The following is an 11,173-nucleotide window of genomic DNA, read 5'->3' as shown; positions in this document are numbered from 1 at the left end:
CTGGAATGGGCCAAATGCCTGGGCTTTCACCTCTGGCTCTCCTCTCCCTCAGCCCTGAGTCTTCTGAACTGCTCCCCTTCAGGCCCTGCTCCGAACCCCTTCTTGCTCCGGTCCTTAGGCACCGGGGGCTGGTGGGGATGGGGGTCCTGGGGGAAAGGCCCCCTCGTACGGTGCTGCCAGAGCTCAGCCAAGACTCACTGGGAGGGAGAGAGAGTGGGCGAGGCCGGTCGGTGCGCTCCGCCCAAGGCGTGGGGTCCTGGCCACAGCTGTGCCGAAGACCTGCGGGCACTCGGCTCGGCCGAAGTCGGGCGAGTATTTCCCCGAAACTCTGGTTGGGCCTGCGTAGACGCTGTACTCCATCAACCCAGACTCACATCTGGGCCCTGCGCAAACGTCCTCGAGGCGGGGACTCCTGTGTTCTGGGCACCAGAAACAGGCGAGCGTCTTAAAACCGACCGTACATAAGACTCGATGAAATACGGTACCTCCTGCAGGAGGAGGTGGCCCCGCTCCTTGGGGCCCCGCCCCCGACCCCCTCCCGCGCCGGAGCGGAGCGCTGAGCCTGCCCCTGGCGTCCGGCCCCGCCCCCTGGGCTCCGCTCCCACTCGGCGCAGGCGCGGAGCCGCCGAGCCGGCCCCTCGTGCCCGCGACACGCGCGGAAGTGGCGATGGCGGATTCTGAGCTGCAGCTGGTGGCGCGGCGCATCCGCAGTTTCCCCGACTTCCCCATCCCGGGCGTGCTGTTCAGGTAACGGGCGACGGGAGGGACTGACGGGGCCGCGCGGCCAGGGCTGTCGGGACGCGGTGGCCTCTGCGTGGGTCCGGCAGTCACCAGGCCTGTCCTCGCGTGCCAGGGACATTTCGCCCGTCCTGAAGGACCCCACCTCCTTCCGCGCCTCCATCAGCCTCCTGGCGAATCACCTGAAAAAGGCCCACGGCGGCAGGATCGACTACATCGCGGGCAAGTGGAGCGGCGGGCGTCCGCTGGGTCCCCGGACCCTCCCCGAGGCTCCGCGTGTCCGCCACGAGGGCGCGGTGTTACTCTGGGCAGGGCAGGCTTAGGGAGGGCGGCCGCATTCTGCTTGGGAGAGGGCTTTGGCGGGGGTGGGGGGGTGGGGGGGACCTACCGGACACCCCCAGTGAAGTTGTAAGAACAGACCCGTTGCCCTACCCCCACTTAATCCAAAGTGGGGCAATAGACCCCTTCAGCCTGGGCGGCTTCTTCGGTGGCTGCCGGCGGCGGGCTGAGGACTGGCACCCCAGTTTCCTGCCCCAGCCCTGGACAGATGGGGCTCCCAGGCTGACTTTCCCCAGGGCCAAACATGCTTGCTTGTTCTGCTGCTGCCTATAGAGCACCTGCTCTGTGCCAGGCCTTGTACCCAGTGGAGGGTTTTAGGAAAACCCAGAAGATCCGAGGGAGAAGGCAATGGCAACCCATGGGTGGAGGAGCCTGGTAGGCTGCAGTCCATGGGATTGGGAAGAGCCGGACACGTCTGAGCAACTTCACTTTCACTTTCACTCATTGGAGAAGGAAATGGCAACCCACTCCAGTGTTCTTGCCTGGAGAATCCCAGAGACGGGTGAGCCTAGTGGGCTGCCGTCTATGGGGTCTCAGAGTCGGACACGACTGAAGCGACTTAGCAGCAGCAGCAGATCCGAGAAGACCCTGTCAGGTCATGTGTCTCGAGAGCCCCATCTCTGACCCTCTCTTGACTCCTGAATACCCTGAGGGGCCACTGCTGGGCCTAGGAAATGGGAGGGGCTCTGGCTAGCAGAGGTGGTCTTTCCTTCAGAAGCCTCCCTCCCTAGCCAAAACTCCCAGGTAAGGAGGAGACCCTGAGCTCCTCCAGAAGGGCTCAGTCCGTCCCCGAGGTGGCCGGTGCTGTCACAGCCTCTCCTTCTGGACTTGAAGTTCCCAGGGCAGATGCTGAGCCATCTGCAAAGGGCATTTCAGGTACCACCAGCCAGTGGTGAGCAGCCGAATTTTGGAGAGGTCAGGTGACTTACCCCAGGCCACCAGGCTATTTCCACCACTGTGTGGAGTGGCCCCTGCCCAGCTCCTGACCTCTTGCTCTCCAGCACACAGGAGTCCTGGGATGATAGGGGAGTCTGTCAACATCCCAAAGTGGATGGGTGTTGTTGGCCTCTCACCTGGAGCCCACGAGGCCATGTGTCCTGTGTCACGATGGTTACGTGTCACTGTCCAGCCCTAACTGCGGGTACCCAATGCTGCTGTTGTACACGGCCTCCCCCAACACCCCAGGTCTCGCCGACAGGCCTAGACTCACGCGGTTTCCTGTTTGGTCCGTCCCTGGCCCAGGAGCTGGGCTTGGGCTGCATTCTCATCCGCAAGCGAGGGAAGCTGCCGGGCCCCACCGTGTGTACCTCGTATGCGTTGGAATACGGGAAGGTGAGAAGGCCGGGGGGTGCCTCTGTGGACTGTGCATTCCCAAAAGGAAAGCTGTGGGCTCCAGTGGAGCCCCCATGGTCGGAGTGGACATGGGAGCTCAGAGAGGCTGAGGAGCTGGGCCAGGCTGACACAGCCAGGAGACAGGGTGGGTTAGAACTGGGCCTAGGAGGTGGCCCTTGTTAGTCCCCCAGCTCTGTGTACCAAGGCCGTTTTCTGGGGACACTTGTAGGTCACGTCTACTTTTCTTTGCAGGCTGAACTGGAGATCCAGAGAGATGCCCTGGAACCAGGGCAGAAGGTGGTGGTTGTAGACGATCTGCTTGCCACTGGTGGTGAGGGTCTTTCCCCAGCAGAGCGGGCCTGGTGCAGGGTAGGAACAGGCTTCAGCTCGTTTCCTAGGGGCTGTCTCCATGGTCCCTTTCTTCCCCCACCAGGAACCATGTGCGCAGCCTGTGAGTTGCTGGGCCAGCTGCAGGCTGAGGTGCTGGAGTGTGTAAGCCTGGTGGAGCTGACCTCACTGAAGGGCAGGGAGAAGCTGGGGGCTGTGCCCTTCTTCTCCCTCCTGCAGTACGAGTGACCCCAGCCCCAAGCCACCTGGAAGAGAGGACCAGCATGGGCAGATGCAGGAACCCCCAGTGGCCACCAGGGGGCACTGGCTGCCCACCTGGACTTGCTCTGTGTCTGTGACTGAGTGACTTTCTTCAGGGTGGGGCTGCCTCTGAGGCCCTGCTGAGGCTCTGGAAGCCCCATGGCCTGGAGCTGCCAGCTGGTTGACAATGGAATGAGAATAAACAACTTTCTAGAGCAGTCTCCTTCCCACTGACAGGGTGAAAGGGCCCACTAGGCAGGCCGGGCACTTTCTGATGTTAGTGTTCGGTGGTTCTCAAGACCCGTGAGCTGTCTGCACGCACAGGGGCACCCCAACTTGCCTTCCCCTGTTGCTGTAACTCATCACACAAACATGCTGACTTCCAACAACTTTATCTGACAGTCTAGAGACCAAATACAAGATCCAGGGAGTGGGTGGGCATGGCTGCTTCCTCCTGGAGCCTCCAGGGAGACTCAATCTCAGATTCTCCATCAGCCTGCCTCTGTGGGGAACATGTGTGATACCGGGTCCTCCAGGAGCCCCTGTGGGTCCCAGAGAGGGTAACTCTGGCCATCACGCTACCCTCCCCCACCCCCCCTTTTCCCTGCATCCTGTATACAAAGCAGGGGGCCTCCACCAGAGACCCTCTAGCTCAGCAGCCCAAGCCCAGGCCAGCCTGGCCCTCATGAGACTCAGGACAGGGAGAGCAAAGTGCATCATTTTCTGAAAGGGAGTAAGACGCCCAGCACATGTCCACCAGGCTCACAGGGTCTCCTCTGCACGGGCCAGGCGGGCCAGCTGTTCCATGACACCTGCCAGGTCGGCGGCCTTGTCCAGCTTGACGTAGGTGTCCGTGCGGATGCGGTGGAGACTGAGCCAGTCAGGCAGCAGCTCAGAGAGGAGCTGCAGGTGCTTCTCCATCTCCCCTGCAGAGAGGGGAGTGTGAGGCTGGGCACCAGGACCCTGTCGAGCCTCCCATAACAAGACAGGAAAAGATGCCGCAGCGACCTCGCAGCCTCGCCCAGCAGCTCACACTCCCACGGAGACCCCACCATGGGCTGCCCTGCCTTGAGAGAACAGGCAAGTCCCATGGGGCCTCAGGAGGTGAGCCCAGGTGTACGGTGCCCACCCTCACTCCGCACTCACCGGGGCTCATGGCTGCTCGGTAGCTGCCCACCATCCTGGCACAGGCCACCTCCATGGTAAGCGCCGGCTTGCGCTCTGACACAAACACGCCGCGCAGCACCCGAGCCAGTTCAGGCAGCCGCTCAAGCCGCTGCAGCCGCTGCTCCTGCTCCGGGCGCCGTGTCATCTGTGCCAGCTGCTTCTGCGCCTCTTTGGCCCGGATCTGTGGTGGGCATCAGTGCTCAGGGGCCTGTCTCTCTCTTACACACACACACACCCCCACACACACACACACCATGGAGACGATGAACACTCACTCGCTCCAGCAGGGCCTGGGACACCCCCTTCAGGGCAGAAGGTGGGGCAGCAGGTGGAGTGGCTGGCTGTGCCAGGCTGGGGGACCTGGGGCTCCTAGGCTCGGCTGTGCGCTGGGCCAGGTCACTCAGGGCCTTCTCCATCTGGGACAGGTAAGAAGGGAGAGGTCAGGGGAAGCCTCCCCCGTCCAGCTGCAGGGGAGCCCCCAGGAGCCCTGTATCGAGCCCAGGTTCATTCCAGCACATCCAGGGCCCATGCTCGCCTGCCCAGGGCAGTGCCTGCCGGTGGGTGGTACTCCACGGTGGGAAGGGCATGTCCACCCATGCTGAGGCCCGTGGCCAAAGGGGGAACCTGTCAGACACCAACATGGGGGTCAGGCCGTTCCACCCCAGCCTTACCCTGGGTGACATCAGGCTACGGGCACGGGCCAGGACTTCCTGGGCGGTGGTCAGCTTCTCCACAGCGGGCGGCTGGGGCAGCTCGGCCGGCTCGATGTCAGGCACCCCATCCACATTGAAGCGGGGGTGCCAGCGTGTCAGCTGGTCCTCTGGCACTTCCATCGGAGGGTTCAGGGAGGCCAGGAAGGCCTATGTGAGAAGGGCACCCGGTGACCCTGGGCACATCTGCCCAGTTCCTGTCCCAGCTGAGCAATGGGCAAGTTACTTCACCTCTGAGCCGCAGGGGCTCAGCTGGGCTGGGGGCAAAGCAAAGAGCACCCAGAATCATCTATGGGACTCTTCCCAAGCCTCTGGGGGCCAGAGGCTGCAACCCTCAGTTCCCAGTTTGCCCAGCCCTACAGCCACCCACGTGTAGAAGATGGCCAAGCAGAGCAGTTAGAAGAACTCTAGGATTCAGCCTTGGGAGGAGCCCATTTCCTGTGGATCCGATGGGACCACAACAGCAGGGATAACTAAGCACGGAAGCTGGGGTACCTGCTCACCCTGTGATGCTCCCGGACTCGGGCCACCAGGTTCTGGCTGAAGACCTGGCGCCGCTGCAGCAGGCGTGACGCCGTGAGCTGGGGGGCCGCACTGCCAGCCTCTGCAAGAAGAGTCAGGGCCTGAGCCCCGGGGCCAGGCCTACCCAGTCACCCAGCCCACACCTGTGGGTCTCAGATGAGGCCCAGTGCCTGCCACCTCACACCCATGCTCAAACTGGGCAGCGTCCCAGGCAGGAACCCAAGGCCTGGTACACTCACGCTGGTCCAGCAGCGGCTCAATGGTGAGCTGGTAATCGGACCTTTTGATGCCATCCTTGAAAGTGGGGACGAAGCGCTCCTGGCGGAAGTGGTAGGAGCCGGGGTACACAGTTTTGATCTGGCCCACATTGCGCTCCTCAAAGCGTCTGCGGGAAGAAGGTGCAGGCGTCAGAAAGCCGGGGCAAGAGGGCACACAGATGTCAAGAGCAGGACGAGGCCCTGGCCCACCCCACTCACTTGCGCATCATGTCCTGGACACCCTGCTTGACTTTAGCGAAGGTTACGGTCTCGGAGCGGTTGTAGAGCATACCCACGATGGTGTCCATGCTGCGGAACATCTCAGCCAGCACCTGGTACTTGTAGGGCAGCACAAGGCCCGGGGGCCCAGGCTGGGCCAGGGCATGGAAGCGCTGGTAGGCTGGCATCTGCTCTCCACTGCCAGGAAGGGAGCAGGGTTGTAAAGGAAGCACCAGACCCACCCCCTCCAGCGCTCAGCGCTCACCCCAACATGCCTCCCCGGCACGACGAAGAACAGAGACAAAAGCGTGGCTTCAAACCCAGCCGTCACCCAGAGAGGTCCACAACCACCTCCAGCCCTGGCTTCCTTGCCTCTAAGAGGCATATGATAACCACGTGACCCGGGGGTGCAAGACACACATGCAGCCGGGCAAAACGTACCCAGTAACTGGCCCCTCTCCCAGACAGAGGCTGAGACCTGTGGACTATGCTGACCCCCTTGGAAGGAGCAATCCTTACACCCAGCTCAGCCAGGTCCCCTTACACCCAGCTCAGCCCAGCTTCATCAGGCCTCCCATCAGCTTACCCTTTCCTGGGGTGCCTAGCCACCCAGGACTCACCATGGGCCCTCCAGGCGTCCCTCATCCTCTGGAGCACTGGGTTCCCCAGCATCCTTCTGTGCACTTGCTTTCAGCTCCTGGACTCGTGCCCCCAGCTCCTGTGCCCGCTGCAGGCACGACTTGAGCTCAGACACGGTGACCTTTGAAGGGACCTGTGGAAAGGGTGCATCAGTCCGCCTGTCACCCCACTCCAGTCCACCTACCCTGCCCTCGGTCCAGCCTCCTCACCTTGTTCTCCTGGGCTGCCAGGCAGGGTCGCCCACCAGCTGAGCGAGCAGCCTTCTTTGTCTCCTTGCTCTGTGGAGAAGGGTGCTCTGGCGAGACAGGGGCAGGCGGGGAACTGGGGCCAGAGACCTATGGGAAGGACCCCAAAGGTGATGAAACCACAAGACCCTGGGGTGCACCGTCTCCCAGAAAGCATCTCTCCAGTCCCCTCGGTTAACCAGGAGACGCCCACTCCCAGCCAGGTCGAGTCATCCAGGCCCGACCCTCGCCCAGTCTTGCAGACGAGCCTGGTGTTAACCAGCCCGCTGGCCCTCTTCCAACATTGGTCAGACCGGGCATCCCCGCCGTCTCGGACGTCCTCGGGAAGAGAGGACCCCGCATACTAGGTGCACGTGACCTGGCCCAGCCCCTCCTCCCACTGGGGTGGATCTAGGTTCACCCCGGGCTTCCAGGCCCCCTGTCGGTGCCCTCTTCCAGGGCGGGTCTCTCCAGCAGCCCCGCCTCCTCCCCGCCCGGCACCAAACGCCTCTCCACGGGTTCCCTCCCATCTGTCCGTCACCCCAGCCTCAGTTTCCCCCTCCCCTCCGCGCCCCGCGCTCTCACCGCGTCAGCCGGCAGCCTCAGCCTCTTGCGCGCGGGCGGCACACGCTCGTCGCGCGTGGGCTCGGCAGGCGGGCGGGCGCGCTTGCGGCTGCTGCCAGGACCCGGAGCCGCGGCGCAAGCCGCGGACTTGGCAGGGCTCGGGGTGCGCCACGCCGGCTTGGCGCGCGGCAGCGTGGTGCTGACCCCGGGCCGGCGGCGCGCAAAGAAGTCGGTGAGGCGGCGCTGCGCCATGACGGAAGCGGCGGGATCAGAAGCAGCAGGAGCACTGCGGTCGGCCGGCGGGCGGAAGTGGAGCTGCGCTTCCCGCGGATTTTCGCGCCGCACCCTGGCTCCGCCCCCGCCATGGGCGGGACCATTGGCACCACGGCCAGGGGATTTGGCGCGAGAGAGACGCTCCCGGGCGCATGCGTGCTGGTCCTCTCGCGCCGCTCTCGCTCGGGCTGCGCCTGCCGCGCATGCGCCACTCGGAGGGCCTGGGGTCATTGGCTGTGCCCATGCTATCTTCCAGGCCTTGGCGCGGTTTGCGCTGGGCGGGGCAGATCCGAGTGGGCGCCAAGCCAATGCTGTCCTGGCAAAGAGGGAAATGGTACGCTGCTTCCAGCGGAAATTTAAGCTAATACGGTGCAGTAAAGCTGGCGTCAGACTGCTCGGACCTGGAGGGCTCTGTGCACGTGGGAAGCGCATCCTGGGCCTGGCCTGAGGCTCGGTGTGTGGATCCGGACGCTGAGGCAGCGGTGGTGCGCCTCTCGGACCGAAACCACTGAATTGCACACTTCTTTAAGGGTGAACGTGATTATCGAGCTATCTGGCAGGTTTCTTGTCTGTGGAATTCCCATCATAGAAGAATGCAGTTAGCCCGGTCCTGAAGTCTGACCGCAGCTCTGGGAGGAAACTAAATAACAAGGGTTGTCTTTGGGAGGGGGTGAAAACTGAGACTAGACTGGCGTTTTACTTTGCCATCTTTGCCAAGTTTTGTGTAGAGTGTGAATTGTGCCTTTAGAAAAGTTAAAGGAACAGAAACATCTGTCGGGCTGCTGTTTGCAAAATGACAAGAGTGAGAAAGTTGGGAGCCGCGGAGACAGGTGGATATAGAAGCATCGTTTCCCATATGTCATAAAGGGTGTCCGCAACTAGGTCCATAGTTTGTTAACAGACAGGAGCAAGCTATTCGTGGGCCGAGGCTATAAGGCTACATTTTGCTACAGTTTTGTTTGGTGTGTGTACTCTTGAGTCACCCAATAAAATTTTTAAAATCTACTTTATTGAAATATAGTTGCTTTACAGTATTGAGTTAATGTCTGCTGTATAGCACGGTGATATTTTACACACACACATACACACACACACACACCCTGGAGAGTAGGCATTTGGGGGTCAATATGCCAGCAGATTTGGAAAACAGCAGTGGCCCCAGGACTGGAAACGGTCAGTTTTCATTCCAATCCCAAAGAAAGGCAATGCCAAAGAATGCTCAAACTACCGCACAATTGCACTCATCTCACATGCTAGTAAAGTAATGCTCAAAATTCTCCAAGCCAGGCTTCAGCAATACGTGAATCATGAACTTCCAGATGTTCAAGCTGGTTTCAGAAAAGGCAGAGGAACCAGAGATCAAATTGCCAACATCCACTGGATTATGGAAAAGCAAGAGAGTTCCAGAAAACATCTATTTCTGCTTTATTGACTATGCCAAAGCCTTTGACTGTGTGGATCACAATAAACTGTGGAAAATTCTGAGAGAGATGGGAATACAGACCACCTGACCTGCCTCTTGAGAAATCTGTATGCAGGTCAGGAAGCAACAGTTAGAACTGGACATGGAACAACAGACTGGTTCCAAATAGGAAAAGGAGTACGTCAAGGCTGTATATTATCACCCTGCTTATTTAACTTATATGCAGAGTACCTCATGAGAAACACTGGACTGGAAGAAACAAGCTGGAATCAAGATTGCCGGGAGAAATATCAATAAATCTCAGATATGCAGATGACACCACCCTTATGGCAGAAAGGGAAGAGGAACTAAAAAGCCTCTTGATGAAAGTGAAAGAGGAGAGTGAAAAAGTTGGCTTAAAGCTCAACATTCAGGAAACAGAGATCATGGCATCTGGTCCCATCACTTCATGGGAAATGGATGCGGAAACAGTGGAAAGTGTCAGACTTTATTTTTTTGGGCTCCAAAATCACTGCAGATGGTGACTGCAGCTATGAAATTAAAAGACGCTTACTCCTTGGAAGAAAAGCTATGAGCAACCTAGATAGCATATTGAAAAGCAGAGACATTACTTTGCCGACTAAGGTCCGTCTAGTCAAGGCTATGGTTTTTCCTGTGGTCATGTATGGATGTGAGAGTTGGACTGTGAAGAAGGCTGAGCGCCAAAGAATTGATGCTTTTGAACTGTGGTGTTGGAGAAGACTCTTGAGAGTCCCTTGGACTGCAAGGAGATCCAACCAGTCCATTCTGAAGGAGATCAGCCCTGGGATTTCTTTGGAAGGAATGATGCTAAAGCTGAAACTCCAATACTTTGGCCACCTCATGCGAAGAGTTGACTCATTGGAAAAGACTCTGACGCTGGGAGGGATTGGGGGCAGGAGGAGAAGGGGATGACAGAGGATGAGATGGCTGGATGGCATCACTGATTTGATGGACGTGAGTCTGAGTGAACTCTGGGAGTTGGTGATGAACAGGGAGGCCTGGTGTGCTGCAATTCATGGGGTCACAAAGAGTCGGACACGATTGAGCGAGTGAACTGAAATGAACTGAACTCAGCCCTGGGGCCAGTTCCTTCTCGAGAGAACTGCCCACCCACCTGCATTGATGGAGTGTGTCCACCCTCCCTGACATGGCCCTCTGGTCTGAGGGGCAGCTGAGCCAATCAGAACCTCTTCTGGGACCCAGGACTCTGGAGTTGGAATCCCCTCTGTCTCCTCTGGTGGCAAAAAGTGAGATGGAGGAGGACCGCCACCTTCACCATGTGTGTAGAGACAGAGTAAGGGGCTTGTAGCCCCAGAGAAGAACTAACTCAGATTGTTGTTAATACTTTTCATTTTTATCTCTTGTGAGGCCCACGTTTTTATGAGGTACCCTCGATTCCACCCCACACATCTGCCTCTTTTGCTTAAAGTGCCTGGGTGGATTTCTATTTCTCCCAGCCCAAGGAGTCTTGGGGCTTCCCAGGTGGTGCAGTGGTAAAGAATCCACCTGCCAATGCAGGAGATGCAGGTTCAATCCCTGGGTTGGGAAGATCCCCTTTTGTGACAAGGTTCCACCTGACATGTCAGGTTAGTTTGTAGGTGTGGAATGCTCAGAGAGGACAGTCTGGCTGAAATGCTTGGACAGGAGAGAGACCAGATGGCCAAGGGGCCAGGGTCCTTGTCTGTGGATGTTTACTCTGCAGAAACTTGGAGATCTGGGACTGTGCCTTCAGTCATTTGATCAACCAGTGTTTACTGAGTGATGAAGGACCACAAGGAGAAGGGACTCAGGCATTGAATATTAATGACCAAAGTGTGTATGCTTACCACGTGCCAGGTCTAATCCTGAGACCTTTGTACATACTGCTGCATCTGATGCACACAGCTACCTAGGACGTAGGTTCTACAGGTATGCCCATTTCATGGATATGAAGACTGAAATCAGAGAGGTTGAGCCACTTGTTTCAGGTCACAGACCCTGCAAGAGACCCGAGCTAAAATTCAAACTCATGCCCCCACTGCTGGCCAGCCCACCCATCTGAGGCGAGCCAGAGCCTGTGCCCACCCAGATGACCCCCATCCCTGACTGGAGTGACTTAGTTTGGTCCCTTCACCAGCTCCTTGAGAGGTCTGTGGGCTTAATCTCTGTCAGCCAGGC

The 11,173-nt window shown here is 59.0% G+C and overlaps 2 protein-coding genes across 3 annotated transcripts; one reads left to right on the top strand and one right to left on the bottom strand.

Moving 5' to 3' along the window:
• The first annotated feature begins 640 nt into the window (after positions 1–640).
• On the top strand, positions 641–3,215 carry APRT (adenine phosphoribosyltransferase). The gene is made up of 5 exons (XM_015100161.3): positions 641–747; positions 854–960; positions 2,276–2,409; positions 2,662–2,740; positions 2,843–3,215. The coding sequence occupies exons 1-5, from the start codon at positions 668–670 to the stop codon at positions 2,983–2,985; spliced, it is 543 nt and encodes a 180-aa protein (XP_014955647.2). The 5' UTR covers positions 641–667; the 3' UTR covers positions 2,986–3,215.
• Positions 3,216–3,373: 158 nt separating this feature from the next.
• Positions 3,374–7,647, bottom strand: CDT1 (chromatin licensing and DNA replication factor 1). 2 transcript variants are annotated; one of them, XM_027977741.3, is made up of 10 exons: positions 7,321–7,647; positions 6,721–6,846; positions 6,493–6,644; positions 5,873–6,070; positions 5,636–5,781; positions 5,378–5,478; positions 4,836–5,024; positions 4,440–4,580; positions 4,144–4,345; positions 3,374–3,923 (listed from the first exon to the last, which is right to left on the bottom strand). In XM_027977741.3, the coding sequence occupies exons 1-10, from the start codon at positions 7,549–7,551 to the stop codon at positions 3,760–3,762; spliced, it is 1,650 nt and encodes a 549-aa protein (XP_027833542.2). In that variant the 5' UTR covers positions 7,552–7,647; the 3' UTR covers positions 3,374–3,759. The 2 variants fall into 2 exon arrangements, with proteins under 2 accessions (XP_027833542.2, XP_060253891.1); XM_060397908.1 differs by having other exon boundaries at positions 3,778–4,345.
• Between the last annotated feature and the right edge of the window lie 3,526 nt (positions 7,648–11,173).

This window comes from Ovis aries, chromosome 14 (genome assembly GCF_016772045.2).
Source record: "Ovis aries strain OAR_USU_Benz2616 breed Rambouillet chromosome 14, ARS-UI_Ramb_v3.0, whole genome shotgun sequence".
Classification (NCBI taxonomy): domain Eukaryota; kingdom Metazoa; phylum Chordata; class Mammalia; order Artiodactyla; family Bovidae; genus Ovis; species Ovis aries.
This window is presented reverse-complemented; position numbering and strand designations above follow the sequence as displayed.